The sequence below is a fragment of the Patagioenas fasciata genome, chromosome 3 (assembly GCF_037038585.1).
Source record: "Patagioenas fasciata isolate bPatFas1 chromosome 3, bPatFas1.hap1, whole genome shotgun sequence".
NCBI lineage: Eukaryota > Metazoa > Chordata > Aves > Columbiformes > Columbidae > Patagioenas > Patagioenas fasciata.
The window spans coordinates 123,587,436-123,607,423 of NC_092522.1; the positions used below are offsets into that span (position 1 = coordinate 123,587,436).

The window sequence follows — 19,988 nt, forward strand, 5'->3', positions numbered from 1 at the left end:
CAGCAATGGGAACTCCTGCGCTCCGCTATACTCACCGTCTCCCCACATTATTCCATTATCCTGCAGTTGGCAGTAAATGAGCTTCATCAGCTTTTCTTGCTTATCTCTAATCCTCTCCCCCAAAAGTCACACCTTTACCCTACATCTCCAATCTACTTCAAACATATTTTCACCCCGGAGCTTATGGACTCTCATAGGTATTTCATAAATGTTGCAATTTGGGGGAAAAAGAGACATTCCAACATTATGACCGAAGTTGTTTTGAGACATTTGGCCTTTCTCCTTATTTTTCTCATCAAGCCCACTGCCTCTGACTTTCATCCTCAGTGGCGTAATCCCCTCCTTTCATCTTTGCTGTAATGCTGAAAATGAAGCCGCTAAAAGTAAAGGAAGGTCAGCCTGGAAAATAAAAGTCAACCCAAGTGGCTCCCACTGAAGACTCGTGCTGTTCCATTATTAATTGTATTTTCCTACGCCAATCTGCACACTGTGCACATCCCAGAGGGTTCGTCCCTGCCGCAAACTCGGAGCAGATCCCACAGGAAAGCATCAACCGAGTAGACTCCCTACTTCCCCTGTATATGGAATGAAATACAACTGGTATGAAGTGGAGGAGGAGTCATTAATTGGCACCCAAAAGTAGGGTAGAAATTTAGTGCGCTAACATCAATTTATCTGTACAGCGCAAGGGAAAATGTTCCAACAGTAGCACAGCCTGTGGGACGGTCATGCGAGACCAGGGCTGTCTACACAAGGTTGAGAGGCAGGTGAGATGGTGACCACTCGGGAACTGGCAGGTTCCCACCGTCTCGGTGACACCTATGGCTACTCCAGAAGTCCTCCAAGATGCAGATTGCTTCTGCGGGACTTCTCGCTCTGACTTTCCAAACATTTTACAAAGACTTCTACTAACCTCATCAGTTCCTCCACTTTGTCGTCAATGTCCAAGTCCTCTTCAGAAGCTTCAAAACTGTACGACCTCTGAGCCAAGCTGTTGGCAAGCGGGTAGCGGGTGGGTGACATCTTCCCGTTGAACGCGGACAACCGCTCGTTACTCTCCCTCCCGTTCTGATTTGTAGTGCAAGGCTGTGGGGAGGTGTCGTAACTGTTGCTCGGCGATGGGGACATCCCAGAATGCTGGGTCTGTGTTGACGCTGTGGCTGTAGAAGACGACGCTGGGACGTTGTTGGTGCTGTTGCTGTAGGAACCACCTCCGTAGCTGGACCTTCTTCCAAATTTGTCACTATGCTCTTGATCGAGACGATCCAAGGTTTCCAGCGCGTGGAGGATCTCATGTCTGGTCATCCCCGTCCGTCTCAGGCGCTGAAGCAGGTCTATCTGCTCGATGGTAAATCTTGGTTCGTCTGTGTAGTGAGACATGGTTTCCAGCAGGCTAAAAAACAAGGTAAAATGTAAAAGCAAATCGTTAAGTTCAAGAGTTCTCTGTGTACCTCACAGGCGAGTAAGATCAATTCTGGTCCAACACTTAAGTCGCACGCAACAGATGTCAGCCCAAAGTTCACCTCCAAACAACTTCCCATGAGTGCCAGTCTAGATATGTGCCAAAAAGCTTATTTTCTTTGAAATGCTCAAATAGCATTTCTCTCATTCCCTACACCTTCTACAACAAACCTGCAGTTACTCCCTTTTTGCTTTGGATAAACTGCTGCCACCAACAGACAGCGGTTGCTCAGTAATTAAGGTTGCAACTTGATTTTAGAGAAGATTTTGCCCATCGCTAAGTACCCACCAGACAGAAACCCCAGATGCCAAACCCGTTAGGTCAAGGCCAGACGCTGAGCTTTTCTGGCAAAGTTTTAAGCAGTTATGACACGAGATGCATGAATTGCAACTCTTTGGAATCTGAAGTACGAAGAGTTCAAGCTGCCCTAACTTTTTGTTGCTACCTGGAAAAAAACAGAAGATAAAAACACCCGGAGCGGAAACTCTAGTGGCCTGTAGGACCCAACTTGATTTGACTGAAGTCCCATTTCTGAAGTTCCATTTCTGAAGTCAGTAACTTTTGAACCTAAATGATGTCACAGATCGCCTGCCCTAACAAGGAACGTGCAGCACATCCAATTACTACTGAGCTTTCATTTAAAGAAATAAGTCTACAGCCTTTTCCCCTCCAAAGCCAGGGTTCTCATGTAGATCATCATGGGGGCTCATCAAAAGCATTTTTAACTCCTAAACTTTCCAGGATACCAGAGCAATGAACATCCTGTGTATTTGCTGCAAAGTCCAGAAATGGAACTGGAAAAAAAACCAGAAAGAAATCACAACATGCTCTCTTAATCTCTCTTCTTTCCTGAGTCTCCTCACTACAGATGCAAATGGCATAAAAATGACAAGATCACCTCCTTCAGAAGTCAAGATCTTGAGAAGAAGGGATGGCAGATGGAGGGCAGGCAGAACTTGGCAAAGAGATCAAGGCGTTTTCCATCCTTCTAGCGAATCCTCTTATGAGTCAACGTTTTATTACCATTTCTGCAGGAGAGCAGGGTGAAGAAATCACTCAAACTCCAGGACACACAACAGAGCTCATATACAACCCCTACAAGCAAGAACAGACAAAGAGCAGCCCCGGGAAAGCCAAGTAAGAATTTCAAGGACTTTATGAGCATCCAAAGAGATTGCACCAGGCCTTCCAGGGACAGGGCTGCTTAGTGCTCTCCGCAAATGTTGAAGATCGCTCCTCATTTCCATTTGTGCCCTAGCACAGCAAAGTCCCTACAGGAGCCACAGAGCGACACAACTTTTCGAATTGTTGTATTTTAGCCTTTCTTTTTTCAGCTACATGAATCACAGTAAAGTAAATCAAGGCTGTAGGTTTTAGGGGTGTAGCAAAGGAATTTCTTCAGCTGAGTGACACGTTCCAATGCGGACCTCACCAGGCAATGGGAACAGGTCTATCCTTGAATCACAGAATCATTTCAGTTGGAAGAGACCCTCAAGATCATCAAGTCCAACCACAACCTCTCTCTAGCACTAAACCATGTCCCTAAGAACCTTGTATATACACCTTTTAAACCCCTCCAGGGATGCTGACTCCACCACTGCCCTGGGCAGCCTGTTCCAATCCTTCCCAACCCTTTCCATGAAGAATTTTTTCCTAATATCCAATCTGAACCTTCCCTGGTGCAACTTGAGACCATTTCTGCCTGTCCTATCCCTTGTCACTTGGGAGAAGAGAGGTACGGCCACATCACCATTGGTATTTTAAACACTGCCCAGGAAGAGGCACCATAGCATCTACAGTTGTCTGCAACATCATTAAACAGCTCTACCAGTTGTGGTCACCCAGTGCACTCCTGATGGACTCCAAGGCTTTTTCCAAGACTTTACATGGAGCAGAAGCCACGATCGCCCTGTGTGGATGCAGCCCCTGAGCCTCAAGACTGAAGGTGTCGGTAGGGGATGTGGCCAAGGGGCCCTGGGGCTGAAGAACAGCACCAAGAACGGGTTTGCCTGTGGAGCTGTAGCCAGAGAGCAGCCATACAGATGTGGTGCCACAAGACCAAGATGCATGAACCCACAGAAACGGCGTTTGCAGCCTGCAAAATACAGAAATGAGGTGAAGCTCCTGTCTGTGGCATTATCAGGCAAACAGAGCCCCTTGCATTGTTTCAATATGTGGGAGAAGGAAGCAGGAGGACAATGCAAGGGGATGATTCCCATCCAAGAAAATGACTGCATGAGAAGACAGACAGACTACAGCCATATAAGTGCTTCAGTCCAACAGGAATGTGCTGTCCTTGGGACAATTGATTACCGAAAACGTACCAGGCATTTTAAATTTCAAAAGACAAGCACCTAGATTATTCTACTAAAAGGAGGGCACAGCAGCCAAGGCAGCAGTAGACGAGCAACTGACTGGAATCGTAACGACTCAAATTTGGAAGTCGCATCTCAGCCGGAGACGTTCCGAGCTTGTCAAGGAGCATTTGGAAAGGAGACACCGTGTTCTAGGTTTGGCCTCTGCGGTGGGGCTGGCAGATCCTTTTCTCCGAGCTTTGTGAGAAGAAAGTGTCACACTGACTTACTGACTCACATCACAGGCTCCCGCACAGCCTGAAACCCCCCCCGAATCAGCGCTGGATTTCCAACAGAAAATCTCTTCTTAAACATCTGGCCTTGAGATGCTTTTCACCAGCTAAGCCAGCTTGCCCTTTCTTGGAGACCAACCCTTTTTTGTCACTCCTTACCTGTATTTCTAATGTCACCATTTCCTGGGTTATTCTTCTGTCGACACCAAGTACATTGTCAAACTGGAGAAATCTAACGAATCAGAACCTCCAACCAGACCTACCTCTACTCTAAATTCTTACTTGCCTCTTTGATGCTGAACACCAAAACATACTTTAGATTATCTAGTTTAATCTCCAGTTTATCACAGACCTAGAAACCCAAAAGTTTCGCCTTTCTAGCCCCGTGAATCAAAAAACTCACATCTGACAAAAACAAGACTTTCCAGATGGCTTCAAAAACGTGGAGCAACACAGACCTTACCATTCCCCGCAGTTTGCTGCCGTAGCCAGTCATTCTCTTTCAAAATCGGGTGTTATTCCTAATTTGTCTAATAAGTCAGGGCTCAGCTTCTAGATCTGGGTTCTAAGGCCAAATTAATATCCTTTAGTGAATTGCATAAAATCCTTTAGTGAATCCTAAGTATCCTTTAGTGAATTACAAGTGAGTTACGCATAATGAACTGCAGTGTTCTCAGATGCAAGAGAAAGGGTTGACCTTTTGTTGTACGTGGCTGCACGAGGGAAAAGGACCTGGTCTTCAGTTTCACAGACTTGAGGCTGGTTGGGTTGAAGGGACCTCTGGAGATCCCCCAGTCCAACCCAGTTGCCCACACTGGGTCACCAGAGCAGATCACACAGGTGGGTCCAGGCGGGTTTGAATGTCTCAGAGAAGGAGACTCCACACCCGCTCTGGGCAGCCTGGGCCAGGCTCTGGCACCTCCCAGCAAACAAGTTTCTGCTCATGTTCACATGGAGCCTCCTGGGTTTCAGTCTGTGCCCATTGCCCCTCACCCTGGCGCTGGGCACCACTGAACAGAGTCTGGTCCATCCTCTGACACCCACCCTGAGATATTGATCCCATTCATCACATCCCTCTCAGCTTCTCTTCTCCAGCTCTCTCAGTCTCTCCTCATCACAAAGATGCTCCAGACCCCTCAGTATCTTTGTGTCCCTCCACTGGACTCCCTCCAGTAATTCCTTGTCCTTCTTCAACTGGGGAGCCCAGAACTGGACCCACAACTGCAGATGGGGCCTCCCCAAGGCAGAGCAGAGGGGGAGGAACAACCTCCCTCCACCTGCTGCTCACACTCTTCCTCACGCACCCCAGGTCCCATTGGCCTCTTGGCCACAGGGCACATTGGTGACTCACGGTCACCCTGTTGTCCCCCAGAACTCCCAGGTCCTTCTCTGCAGAGCTGCTTTCCAGCAGCTCAACCCCAACCTGTGCTGGTGCCTGGGGTTGTTCCTCCCCAGCTGCAGGACCCTGCACTTGCCCTTGTTGAACTTCATCAGGTTCTTCTCTGTCCATCCATCCTGGCCAGGGCTCTGATGGCAGCTCAACCTCTGCTGGGTCAGCCCGTCTTCCCAGTTTGGGATCAGCAGCAAAGTTGCTCCAGGTGCACCCAATCTCCTCATCCAGGTCATTGATGAACAGGGTGAACAGGACTGGAACCAGTACTGACCCCTGGGGATTCCCAGTAACCACAGGCCCCCAACGCTGATCACAACCCCCGAGTTCTGCCATCCAGCCAGCTCTGGATCCATCTTGCCGTCCATGCATCCATCCATCCATCCACCCATCCATCCTGCACTCCCTGAGCTTTCGCCCACACTGGCGCAGCGGGACGTGCTGTGCACGTGCAGCCATTGCAGTCGCAGAGGGATGCGGGGGCTGCTGGACAAGGCCGCCCTCTGCCGTAAAAATCAGATATTCAATGCCTTCCCACGTGTGTTCTACAGAGTCACATTTATCTGTGGGCTGCTTCTAAAAGGCCCGGAGAAAGCATTCTAAGAGAAGAAAACCTATCAAAGCCATTATACTATGTTTAACACAATCACTGTAAAAATGTTGGCGATTTGAAAAACAAAACAACAACAAAAACCTAAACCCAAAATCAATGATATATCTTGTCCATAAAAGTATTATTCTATCCCTCCAACCCTTTTAGACAACTTCGTATCCTTTTAAGCATTGAAAAATAGTCCAGAACACCAAAATCAGATACAGTATCTCATTTCTAGTCTCACTAATGTCACGTACGGACGTAAAACCTGCCTTGCCTATAGGAACATACACAGCATATAGGGCAGCTGACACATTGCTTATGGGTCTTTGTTGAAAATCCTATTGGGATTTTCCAATGCAAAACCATGAGATCCAGCAGCAACGCTTCTGAGGGAGTTTTATGTATTGAAAACAACTGTAGGAACTGGGAATTTTCCATTAAAAACCCAAACCAAATATTGCAAAACTTGGCATTACTGAACATGCTCCAACATTGCCAACTATCTCCTGCTTTTTAATGAATAACTACAGCAACATTATTCAGAACTCTTCCTCTAGCAGGGCGTCACTTATTTTCCCCTTTTTAAAATATTTTAATGAGTTACCCTGTTTAAGGATCAATTTACAAGAAGTTAAGTCAATCAGCCATTTTGGAAGCCTGATAATTTCACTCACCTCATTAATTAATGGATATTCTCTACTACTTCAGGTCCCCCACACTGCTGTAAGAGCCTCTTATCCTCAAAACACCCTGGCTGGCTGTAATTTAATTTGCTTCCCCCCTCTTTTCCCCTGTGAAATACAATCACTGCAAGGCTAACAAGGAGCAAAATAAAACAGGGACCAGCAAAATGTTTGGGGGTGTGCAGGAAAAAATAAAGACAGCAAATACTTTTCCGGAGAACGAAGCCTGTGACCAATTGTGGTCAAACTCTGGCAAACTTTGCTGCCAGTGGAGCAAAATACACTCAGGACTAGCAGATCTGAGCCTAAAATCACAGGCTGTTATCTTCGGACTCACCAGTTAGGATGGGCTGTGAGATTTCCTTGGGGTGATATTCAAAATAAAGCGCCAATGAAGGGAATTACCATGTGTTTTTCTCCCCCAGATTTTGCAAGCGAGACCTCTGCAAAGTCCTAATTGAACTCAAAGCTAAAATGAATCCATTTGTTAACAGTTGAATCTGGCCCTTGAAATGAATCGAGTTTATTTGGACCGTGACAGAATAAAAGGGTTGCTTAAAATATCAAGCTTATTTCCATGTCTTACATTAAGCTGGCAGTCACAGCCCAACATGGCCCAGTTTCACTTGCCGCCTCTTGGTTTTTATAAAGCATTAAAATCTCGGGCTTATCTTTCCTGGCTCGTCCAAAAGGAACCGGAATATCAGGTTGAAAGGGGAACTATAAGGAGCTAAATTAAAAAAAAAGAACGATTTTCACTCCCAAATCCACAGATATAAAATATCCAGCAGGACTCAACCAGCCAGATGTATCATCACTCTTTCCCCGTTCTCCTTCTGGAGTGAAGGCTCTTTAGGGCCATAATTACAGTATCACAGTATCACAGTATGTTTGGGATTGGAAGGGACCTCGAAAGATCATCTAGTCCAATGCCCCTGCTGGAGCAGGAACGCCTAGGTGAGGTCGCACAGGAAGGTGTCCAGGCGGGCTTTGAATGTCTCCAGGGAAGGAGACTCCACAACCTCCCTGGGCAGCCTATTCCAGTGCTCTGCTACCCTCACTGAGAAGAAGTTCTTTCTCAAATTTAAGTGGAACCTCTTGTGTTCCAGCTTGATCCCATTGCCCCTTGTCCTATCATTGTTTGCCACTGAGAAGAGCCTGGCTCCATCCTCGTGGCACTCACCCTTTATATATTTATAAACATTAATAAGGTCACCCCTCAGGCTCCTCTTCTCCAAACTAAAGAGACCCAACTCCCTCAGCCTTTCTTCATAAGGGAGATGCTCCACTCCCTTAATCATCTTTGTTGCCCTATGCTGGACCCTCTCCAGCAGTTCCCTGTCCTTCTTGAACTGAGGGGCCCAGAACTGGACACAATATTCCAGATGGGGTCTCACCAGGGCGGAGTAGAGGGGAAGGAGGACCTCTCTCGATCTACTGACCACCCCCCTTGTAATACACCCGAGGATGCCATTGGCCTTCCTGGCCACAAGGGCCCAGTGCTGGCTCATGGTCATCCTGTTGTCCACCAGGACCCCCAGGTCCCTTTCCCCTACACTGCTCTCTAATAGCTCATTCCCCAACCTATACTGGAACCTGGGGTTGTTCCTGCCCAGATGCAGGACTCTACACTTTCCCTTGTTAAATTCCATCAGGTTATCCCCCGCCCAACTCTCCAGCCTGTCCAGGTCCCGCTGGATGGCAGCACAGCCTTCTGGCTTGTCAGCCACTCCTCCCAGCTTAGTGTCATCAGCAAACTTGCTGATAGTACACTCAATTCCCTCGTCTAAATCATTAATGAATATATTGAATAATATTGGCCCCAGTACTGACCCCTGAGGCACTGCACTAGATACTGGCCTCCAACTGGACTCCGCACCATTGACCACCACTCTCTGGCTTCTCTCTTTAAGCCAGTTTGCAACCCACCTCACTACTCTATTGTCTGGACCACACCTCCTCAATTTAGCTGTGAGGATGCTGTGAGGGACTGTGTCAAAGGCTTTACTGAAGTCAAGGTAGACCACATCCACCGCTCTGCCATCATCCATCCACCTTGGTACATTCTCATAAAAGGCTATGAGGTTGGTCAAGCATGACTTACCCTTGGTAAAGCCATGCTGACTGCCCCTAATGACCCTCTTATCCCTGATGTGCCTTGAGATGGCACCAAGGATAAGCTGTTCCATTATTTCCCCAGGAACAGAGGTGAGGCTGACCGGTCTATAATTACCCGGGTAATTACTCTCAATATCATTTGTTTTCCCTTCTTCTACCACCAAGACTTATTTAGCCTCCTATTTTTGGTATGAATTTCACCCTTATTTTGAAAATACCTGAATATGGGTATGTGGCCAGATGCAGAGCTGTTCTCTTCCCTTATCTCCCTGCATCTCATAGAGAACGTAAGGAAAAACGTAGCAAGGTTTTCTCACCTATTATCATAGCCCAAGTCCACACAGATGCAGGAATCATTTACCCGACACCAACGTTCTAGGTGATGGAACAGAGCGGAATAATCCCGTGAAAACAGCCACCAGCTAAGTGCACATCCAACTGAACTTGCAGAAGTTCAAAGCAATTCAATTACCCGTTTGGGAATAAGGCCAGACACCAGCCCTAACACCTCTAACACTTGAGAAAATGGCTCTGGACTCTTTCATGATCACAAGAAATAATTTTTTCCACTCTTCTACTCAGAGTATATGAGTATGAAGTAATCTAGCAGCACTGAAGGGATCCTCTTCTGCAGAGGCGCTTCTCCAAATTTCCATTAAAACTCACTGCTTTATCCAATTAGCTCTGCAAAGCTCAAGACTTTACAAAACCAGTTGCGCTTTTTGATATCAGACGCATATTTGGTATAATCCCAGAATGTCAGGGGTTGAAGGGACCTGGAAAGCTCATCCAGTGCAATCCCCCCATGGAGGAGGAACACCCAGCTGAGGTTCCACAGGAAGGTGTCCAGGCGGGTTTGAATGTCTGCAGAGAAGGAGACTCCACAACCTCCCTGGGCAGCCTGGGCCAGGCTCTGACACCCTCACCCCAAACAAGTTTCTTCTCAAATTTCAGTGGAACCTCCTGTGTTCAGTAATGACCTCAGCCAGCTCCCTCAGCACCCATGGGTCCATCCCACCCGGACCCATGGAAGGTTTGGCAGGGAGCTCAGTCCCTGGTGGCAGCAAGATCTCCTGTTCCTCACCAGGTTTCAGATGGGAGCTGGAGAAATTGGCAGTTCTTGTTTTTTCCATCCCTCAGCTGCTCAACCACTGCTCTCGGCAGGGCTGGGGGGCTGGACCAGAGCAGCAGGTGGGCAAGAAAGCTCCCCCCAAAAAGGGAATCGAGGGGAGAGGATAGAGCTACTCCTTTGTGCTTAAATTGTGTTAAGCTGGACTGCAGCCTGAGCCTTGGGAAAGATGGTCTGCATAATGTGGATACAGGCTGGAGCCAAAGTGTTCAGAACAGGATCCTAAGCCTGGTAATTGGTTTAAGAATGATTCTGATAAAGTCGCATCAACTGTGGCGAACAGGATGGGGAGAGATGCCAAGTTCTGCCCATCGTTGACATACGGCATATAGTGCTGGTCCAGGGCAGGACTTCAACACACCGTCCTCTTAACAGTATCTCCAGAATTTGTATCTTACAACATCATCATTTTCTGCAACATAACATGCACTTTCTTGGTGTCATTGTCTTGCCTTTAAACAGAAGAACAAAAATCACAAGGTAAACCCACTTTTCAGCTGAAGAAGGTTATCCCAAAGCATTTAGCAAAACACTTTCTACAACTAGTTACCTAAACAAGTGTTTGAAATAGCACAGTCCTTCTCACAGCTTGAACTCCCCAGCCTGCCAGTTTTCTCCTGTGTTTAGGTACAGGTGAAACTACCTGAACGACCGTGGAGATGGGTGTCCTCCAGCTACCAAAAGTACAGAGCAGAGAGAGCGGTTGTGTTGGCTTTCCACGCCCAGAGCACGCACCCGTGCAAGGATCCTCGTTCAGTCCGACCGGGCTACTACGTTTCCCTTCTACGTGAGGTCTCTGATTTAGAGAACACGCAAAAACGGATGTTAAGGATGGCACGGCTATTTCCAAAGGCAATAGGATTTCCTTATCAACCGACCTGATATTCAACAACCTAATTGGTATGAACTACTGCTCTGGATGCTTTCTATCAGAAGCTGTGACTACAAAGAAACTCTGCTTCCAGCTGCCCAGTCTGTTAATTTTTAAACTACGCTTTCAATTACGCAAACTTGTGTCTCTCTCTACACATTTTCACGAGAGCCAAAGTTTCAGTCACTCCTCCTTGCTCTTCTACATCTCACCGACCACAAAGGATGCAGCTGGTTCTTACAAGATGCTCCAGAGAGGGACTTTCATTCTGAGCTACAGGTGTTTCACAAGCAGAGCAGTTAACGTGTATCACAGAGCAAACACATGTATGTGGTGAGAGGCAAAGACTGTGACCCATCAACCGCAGCTCTAAGACACTGCTGGAACAAAACTGGGACATTTGGCCTTTTCCATTCTTACTGAACAAGTGCATCGACTTACAGCCAATTTAGATGTTTCAGAAATGCCCAAAGCATTGAACCATATAACAGACCCACGGACTGGTTGGGGTTGAAGGGACCTCTGGAGATCCCCCAGTCCAACCCAGCTGCTCATGCAGGGTCACCAGAGCAGATCACACAGGTGGGTCCAGGCGGGTTTGAATGTCTCAGAGAAGGAGACTCCAAACCCGCTCTGGGCAGCCTGGGCCAGGCTCTGGCACCTCCCAGCAAACAAGTTTCTGCTCATGTTCACATGGAGCCTCCTGGGTTTCAGTCTGTGCCCGTTGCCCCTCACCCTGGCGTTGGGCACCACTGAACAGAGTCTGGTCCATCCTCTGACACCCACCCTGACATATTGATCCCATTCATCACATCCCTCTCAGCTTCTCTTCTCCAGCTCAACAGCCCCAGTTCTCTCAGTTTCCTCATCACAAAGATGCTCCAGACCCCTCAGCATCTTTGTGTCCCTCCCTGGACTCCCTCCAGTAATTCCTTGTCCTTCTTCAACTGGGGAGCCCAGAACTGGACCCACAACTGCAGATGGGGCCTCCCCAGGGCAGAGCAGAGGGGGAGGAACAACCTCCCTCCACCTGCTGCTCACACTCTTCCTCATGCACTCCAGGTACCAATTGGCCTCTTGGCCACAGGGCACATTGGTGACTCACAGTCACCCTGTTGTCCCCCAAAACTCCCAGGTCCTTCTCTGCAGAGCTGCCTTCCAGCAGCTCAACCCTAACCTGTGCTGCTGCCTGGGGTTGTTCCGCCCCAGCTGCAGGACCCTGCACTTGTCCTTGTTGAACTTCATCAGGTTCTTCTCTGCCCATTCATCCTGGCCAGGGCTCTGGATGGCAGCTCAGCCTCTGCTGGGTCAGCCCGTCCTCCCCACAGAATCCCAGAACGTCAGGGGCTGGAAGGGACCTGGAAAGCTCATCCAGTGCAATCCCCCCATGGAGCAGGAACACCCAGCTGAGGTTCCACAGGAAGGTGTCCAGGCGGGTTTGAATGTCTGCAGAGGAGGAGACTCCACAACCTCCCTGGGCAGCCTGGGCCAGGCTCTGACACCCTCACCCCAAACAAGTTTCTCCTCCTCTTTCAGTGGAACCTCTTGTGTTCCAGTTTGTACCCATTACCCCCTGTCCTACCATTGGTTGTCACCGAGAAGAGCCTGGCTCCATCCTTCTGACACTCACCCTTTATGTATCTGTAAACATTAATGAGTCCCCCCTCAGTCTCCTCTTCTCCAGCTCCAGAGCCCCAGCTCCCTCAGCCTTTCCTCACACGGGAGATGCTCCACTCCCTTCAGCATCTTGGTGGCTGCGCTGGACTCTCTGCAGCAGTTCCCTGTCCTTCTGGAGCTGAGGGGCCACAACTGGACACAAGATTCCAGGTGTGGTCTCCCCAGGGCAGAGCAGAGGGGCAGGAGAACCTCTCTGACCTACTGACCACCCCCTTCTAACCCACCCCAGGTCCCATTGGCCTTCCTGGCCACAAGGGCCCAGTGCTGGCTCATGCTCACCCTGCTGTCCCCAGGACCCCCAGGTCCCTTTCCCCTACACTGCTCTCTAATAGGTCATTCCCCAGCTTACACTGGAACCTGGGGTTGTTCCTACCCAGATGCAAGACTCTACACTTCCCCTTGTTATATTTCATTAAATTCTTCCCAGTTTGGGATCATCAGCAAAGTCGCTCAGGGTGCACCAGGTCTTCTCATCCAGGTCACTGATGAACAGGTTGAACAGGACTGGAGCCAGTACTGACCCCTGGGGGTCCCCACTAACCACAGGGGTCAACCAGAGACTGCACACTGATCACAACCCTCTGAGCTCTGCCATGCAGCCAGTTCTCAATCCATCTCACCAGTTAAGCAAAGCTGCTTTCAAAACAGTAGCTGCTGCTGTGAATTCTGGGGCGCAACAGAGGATTAAGGATCTGACTCATCTGAGCCAACACTTGTGCTCATCACTTGCAACTCCAGTATTTTCAGCGGAGTTGTACCCGTTTTCAAGAGAGAGGAAAAAAAAATCAGGCCTCAAGTGCTCATCATGTCAAGGAACACAGAGCCACCCTCATCCATACGTTAGCATAATTATCTCCCGCAGTTGCATCTCTCAGTTCTGATTTTCAAAGAGGGCTCTACTCCCATTCATCCTGATTCACAAACAGAATGTAAGGCTGGTAATGACTGCTCTCATCCCGGGGAAACGAGAGCCTCGCCTTGCAGCAGGGAGCGAAATCAGGCTACGAGCTGATCTATCGAGGTTAAGCGTCACCGGGTCTGTTTATGAATGCAAAACGCTGCCTTACGAAGGCAGAACTCTGCCGTGCGCTTTCGATCAAAATGGTGACAGTTAATAAGAGCAGCCTGAAACTTCTGAAAATAAATCCAACGTAATCAAATACTCACCGCTACACAAATTATGGAAGGCAAGCTGAGAGCAGAATATCAACATATCATTTCTTCAGGAGGCTTCAAGTTTCTCAGCTAGTTAAAGAGCCCCAAACCCAGCTTCCCTTCCTCTACATAAGCTGTTCTTCCACTCACTCTTCGAACTTCTTCGCTGCCGATCGAGTATTTTTCACTGGATGCTGGCACACTGGCAGGGAGCAAACCCTGGCAGTTCTGCCACTGATTCCACTTGGGTGAGTAACTTACTCTGCTTTATAGTATCTGCTTTACATCTTTGGGAAAGAGAGAATTTGAGATCAATCTTACAAGGCAAAAATATAATATGAATGCCAATTATTGTCATAATCCAAGCCTTACAAAAGGGACTGACCTCTGACTAAGCACAGGGCTGGCAGCCAGATACTTCTGAATTCTACTCAAGGCACAGACTGATTCACGCAGACACCTTATCTGTCTAACCCTAACCTTCCCTTCTTCTAAAATCTGGGTTTCCTACTATTGTTGCAATTCTACAGCAACGAGGCTGGAATTCAAACGCTGAGGCTGGATTCAAGGGCAGAATGAGGGACCAGGAGGAATAACAAACAGACAGAAAAGCTGTAGCGGTAGCTGAGAGCTGAACCGGGGCCCAAAGCCCAAACCTGTGCCAAGAGCAAAAGGGAGCCACTGGACGTGGGAGCCAAACACTAAACTTTGGATATATAAGCTCTGTAACAGAATCAGGGCAGGACTTGTGGGCCTGAGTTATGCATATCTCACCAAAACACCGAAATAAAGCCTTTAACCCATAGGAAGAAACAGAGTCAGTGTGGCAATGAAACTGAGATATGGGCCTAACCTAGATCCCAGACTGGCAAGTCCCAGCTTTTCAGCTGTCAGGACTCCAGGGGTAGCTACATTCCTGCCTTCTGCCTCTTCTGGTTCACTCCAGAATTTGACTAATCCTTTATAAAATATGAGACACACTCTCAGGATTTTTCTCTTTTAGATCTGCTAGTTGGAATATCTAAATACTTGAAATGCATCTTTCTATAGAACATCCCTGTGAGGCAGGGAAGTAAAACTACGTTAACTTCTGAGAGCAAGAGCCCACAGAAAGGGAGTGGCCTTCAGATAAGTCAAAACGACTTTGACCGAGTCCCGCGGGCATTCTGTGAGATGTCAGACCAAGAACCTGCTCCACACATCCAGCCATCCCACAGGGTCCATCCATAGCATCAGAAGTGACGAGGTGCAGGACACGTTTCGAGGAATGCCATCACCAGGAGTCCCACCACCTCTCTTCCATACATAAAGAGACGTTCTCAAGTATTTCAGGCACCTTCCTTCTCCCTCAGGACCTATCACTAACACATTTTCTTAAAAGAGAAATCTGTTAGTTCAGAAAACTAAAATCCAAAGCCAATCAAGAACTGAAACTTACCCAGCCCTAATTTTGTGATTAACTACAAAGCAAATTGTTTTTTCCATTAGAAAATCATAATGGTAAAAACATGGGCTTTTGGTGATGGTTGCTTCCGTATTGGAGTTTTGGTTTATCTAAAACCATTTCAAAAAGAAACACACATGCTGATTAATGCTCTTAATACAACCAGCGTCTCTTGTGTAGCCCAGACCTGAAGTAGGGAAATTTCCTCTATCGTGACACCAAGAAGACCCAGTCTGTATTCTCAGGACAAGTCTCAACCTTTATGTGTCCTTTCTTTTGCGTCCCTTTCAGAGCGGCCGAGCTGCCTGGGAAAAAACAAGTTAACTCACCTGGTTTATCTTAAGGTAAAACTAAGGGCTCAGACAAGACATTGTTTCAGTTAAAAAAGCTTAAAATGCTAACCAAACGTTGCTACAGCCACTGACTATTTACACAATACCTTGTCACTGAAGACAAAAGGAACAAATTAGCCGAGTTCTCTTTCGCTCACATTTAATTAACGTGTTTTGTGTCACGTTTCAAGGCAGCTGGACAGTGAAGGCCGCTCAGCCCCACGGTGGATTTCTAAGCCACTCCAGCTCCACTGTCTGTTGTTCAACATGCGCTGACTTCAGTGCCATTCACACACTTGTTCATTTCTTCCTGTCGTTGTTCCTAAATGATGACAAAGCTTCAATCTAGTCCTTTTTCATCCGTATTACTCACACTGATGTTCTTTCCACTCAGGAGGCTTTTACTCACTCCCCAAACAGCTCTATCACTGCTGGCAGATCCATAAGCATCAGCCTGATCATTCAGGTAAACTTCAAGTGACTATGTTGAAAGTCTCAAGTTCTAGCAGAAATAATATTTTGAGAGACGGTTTAAAACATACAACACTGGTCCTATCTCACTATTAACACGTATTAATCAATCAACACTACCGTGAGCCTGTGAAGTACAATTGCTCCCATCATATTTATGGAGAAACCAAAAGAGAGACGCTTGCACTGGCTACAGAAGGACTTCGTTTCAGACAAATAACTAATATCTGTGAGACCAATATCATGAATCTGCCTCAAATTCCTCTCGAGTATTGACTCTCATCCAACTGTAGGTAAAAATTAGGTATTAGGTGAGATGATAATTGCAGCCAGCTGCTTAATTTGCTGTTCTGACAGAGGACACTGCCCCACGGTAGGGACAACCAAACTACTCTCTAACCATGGGAGTTTTAAGCCTGTTCAATTTTAATCTTGTTCAGTACAATTATAATCTTGTTCAGCACTTTAAGCTATTTTTTTATATGATTCTGTTTGCTTCTTCCCCCTTCTGAAACCACGATGCCCACTTATCCTTCTTCAAAGATATCTCTGGTTGGATCTGGAAACTTTATACCTAAATGGGTCATCTTACCCCATTTCCTCTAATTTAATACTCCCTAATCCCTTCCAAATAGGTTCAACTCAGCTTTCACTCAGTCAAAAGTTATTCACCTATATTGATATTGCATTTTCGATGATCTTATACTAGAATAAATCAAGAAGCTACTTCTCCGATGGAGGGCGGCAGCCGATTAACAGCCACAAATATTCCAGAATGCAACAGAAGAACGCAAAGTCCAAGTCCAGCTGCACAGGGGCAGAACACAACTCGAATCCAGCTAAAGCACAGGAAATCAAAACTACATCACTCACAGCTTGGAAATGTATGTTAGAAGTCTGACTCAAAGCTAAAGGTGACAGACTGTCCTGTGTTCATGGGAAACACAGAGGAGTCTACGATCACACTGCAAACTCTGAATTACCAGTAAAATGAAGAGGCACAGGGCAGTGTGGCTTTACCTCCAGCCTTCTTTCCTGCTGTGGACTACATCTTTACACTTTCAAGGTGATTTTAATACTGAAACCCAACATATTTCCAGCTAAAAGGCAGCAGAGGAGGTGGCTCAGGGGACTGGGAACAAGGTAGGAAATCACGAATTTTGAATAGAAGACTAAACCACCAGCAACAGAAAGGAACTAATTAATGGCTGCACCAAGAAGCCTTTTTGAAATACATCGGTAGTTTGATTTCCAACACAAAACGCCTGGCAGTCGTCACTTCTTGCTGTGACTCCCTCTATAGAAATGCGTGACTGCGCTGTCACTTGCTCTACGAACATCCACGTGCTGGATGAAAAATCTTCATCCTTGAAATTATCCATGTGGGAAAAGCTGCCTGCATGCAGAGCAGCCCCGTTCCTACCTGCTCTGGAGACTGGATTGCTCTTTCCAGCTTGGTCTGACAGGAGGTACAACCAGAAGTCAAGAGGTCAAAGCACCTCAGGGATCTGATTGCCACTGGACAAGCACTCGGTCGCGCCTCTAAAAGAGATCTGGGGACAGTGACACAGGAGCGGTCAGTGAGGGAGATGGATGACAGCACAGGACAGGTCAAGCCTCTCCTTTCATCCTGATAAGCTCGAAACTTTGAATTAATTCGCTTATTTACTGAAGAAGCAGCACGTTTACCAATGACATTGAAGATTCACAACAGATGTCATTCAAAAGAACAAACAGGGTCGAATTCAAGCACGACACTTGGACAGTTTCATTTCGCACTGGGATTCAGTGGTTGCTTGGACCAAAATATCCAGTTCTAACGTTAGGTTAGGTGTCCTAGTTCTCTCCTTTTGCTATAAAATACTGTACTCATCTGCTTCCAGCAAGCCTGTCATGGCGCTAAACTCTCCTGCGCAGCTCTGGTATCCCCAAAGTATATTCAGTAGATGTACAGAGATTTCTGTTTTAACAATACCCTTTCTCTAATCAAGAACTGCATGATTTTCCTTCTTTTTCAGCAACAGAAAAGTAGAAATAACATAACAGCCAGACCAAGTGAAGAATTAAATGCTACTGTTCCTTGGTTTAAATGCCTTCGCAAATACCAAACCAAAACAACTCCGCAAATGGCTGATAATCACAGTAACCATTTCTCTGCTCTTTTGAGACAAATTAAGAGACCCGTCCCCAAAACAACTCTTGAGCAATGGATTTTTGTGGGTTATTTTTCATTCGTACTTACACTACTGGAAAAGTTCTGAGCATACTTTACATGGGGATGGGGCGTTATAAAGCCTCTTGAGGGTCTTCAGTGTTATTCACCATTCTGTAAGACACGAGAAAAAGACACAAGAATGTCAGAGATTTCTACAAAAGGCAAATACATTCTGACTTCTTGTTATCTGACTTACAATTATACAACCGGCTTCCAATTTTATGGTGGTTTCACCAGTAGATTTAATAAAAAACAAAGACAGGCGCCTTCAGGATCCTTCCCAATCACCCAGTCCATTCATCTCTCTGCTAAAAGGCACTACAATATATATATCAACCACTAAATATAGCCATGGTTAAGAAAAATGCTCCCTGGAACCACTGAGTTTTCTTATAGGATCTTTCAGTTTATTCACAGAATCCCAGAGTGTCAGGGGTTGGAAGGGACCTGGAAAGCTCATCCAGTGCAATCCCCCCATGGAGCAGGAACACCCAGCTGAGGTTCCACAGGAAGGTGTCCAGGCGGGTTTGAATGTCTGCAGAGAAGGAGACTCCACAACCTCCCTGGGCAGCCTGGGCCAGGCTCTGACACCCTCACCCCAACAAGTTTCTCCTCCTCTTTCAGTGGAACCTCCTGTGTTCCAGTTCGCACCCATTGCCCCTTGTCCTGTCACTGGTTGTCACCGAGAAGAGCCTGGCTCCATCCTCCTGACACTGCCCCTTTCCATATTGATCCCCAGGAATGAGTCCCCCCTCAGTCTCCTCTTCTCCAGCTCCAGAGCCCCAGCTCCCTCAGCCTTTCCTCACACGGGAGATGCTCCACTCCCTTCAGCATCTTGGTGGCTGCGCTGGACTCTCTGCAGCAGTTCCCTGTCCTTCTGGAACTGAGGGGCCACAACTGGACACAAGATTCCAGGTGTGGTCTCCCCAGGGCAGAGCAGAGGGGCAGGAGAACCTCTCTGACCTACTGACCACCCCCTTCTAACCCACCCCAGGTCCCATTGGCCTTCCTGGCCACAAGGGCCCAGTGCTGGCTCATGCTCACCCTGCTGTCCCCAGGACCCCCAGCTCCCTTTCCCCTACACTGCTCTCTAATAGCTCATTCCCCAACTTATACTGGAACCTGGGGTTGTTCCTGCCCAAATTCAAGACTCCACACTTTCCCTTGTTATATTCCTTTTAAAAAGGCCCATTAAAGCCTCACTCTCTTTCTTCATTTGGGGAGCTTTGACACGGTTTGCAACACACCCCTGTTCTCAAAGTCTGGCTAAGATTCTTTTGCATCCGAACACCTGATGAATTCTAACAACTCAAGTTATTAATGGATGCTTCACAGAACTAAACAAGTGAGTATTCTAAGCTCGTGTACAGCCACAGGTTAAAACCTGGAAATACTCCGGATAATCTGTAACTAATCACAGACACACACTTCAATGCACATGGTGGTTCCTAAGGAGAAAGTTTTGTTTGGTAGTGTAATCAGTCCAGAGACAAAAATTTAAATTACAATTGATTTCTTTTGGCCACAAGTAAATTAATCTATGCAATCATTTAGCCTTATGACAGTTACCTACCCTTTTAACTCGCAAAAGCTATTAAAAGGATTATTTGGCTAACATCCGCCAAGAGCTCAGACGACAGGTGCTACGTTCTGAAAAGGCATGATCTCATAGAATTGTCTTTAGCTATCGCTGCTGATGTCTTTCTCCACAAACCAGCACAGGCTGAAAGCGCTTCAGAAGTCAAACTATTAACCAACGGGACAGAGAGAGGCGGGATATTTTACCCAGGCAGAGGCAGAAAGAGCTAGAGAGGATATTTGCACTTCAGGCTATGGGTGTATGTGAGCTGGAACAG

General features: G+C 47.1%; 1 protein-coding gene across 24 annotated transcripts in view; it reads right to left on the bottom strand.

The window, feature by feature from the left end:
- Positions 1 to 19,988, bottom strand: part of HMBOX1 (homeobox containing 1) — a 135,660-nt gene that overhangs the window by 66,442 nt on the left and 49,230 nt on the right. For 20 of the 24 annotated variants that reach the window (XM_071807163.1, XM_065834045.2, XM_065834040.2 and 17 more), the window contains 2 exons: positions 18,160 to 18,243; positions 914 to 1,393 (listed from right to left, as the gene is read on the bottom strand). In XM_071807163.1, the coding sequence (XP_071663264.1) occupies positions 914 to 1,393; positions 18,160 to 18,182 (503 nt within the window). In that variant the 5' untranslated portion in view covers positions 18,183 to 18,243. Of the gene's footprint in view, positions 1 to 913; positions 1,394 to 13,682; positions 17,290 to 17,340; positions 17,471 to 18,159; positions 18,244 to 19,988 lie in introns of those variants that run through there. The other 4 variants (XM_071807154.1, XM_071807156.1, XM_071807155.1 and 1 more) reach the window with 4 other exon arrangements.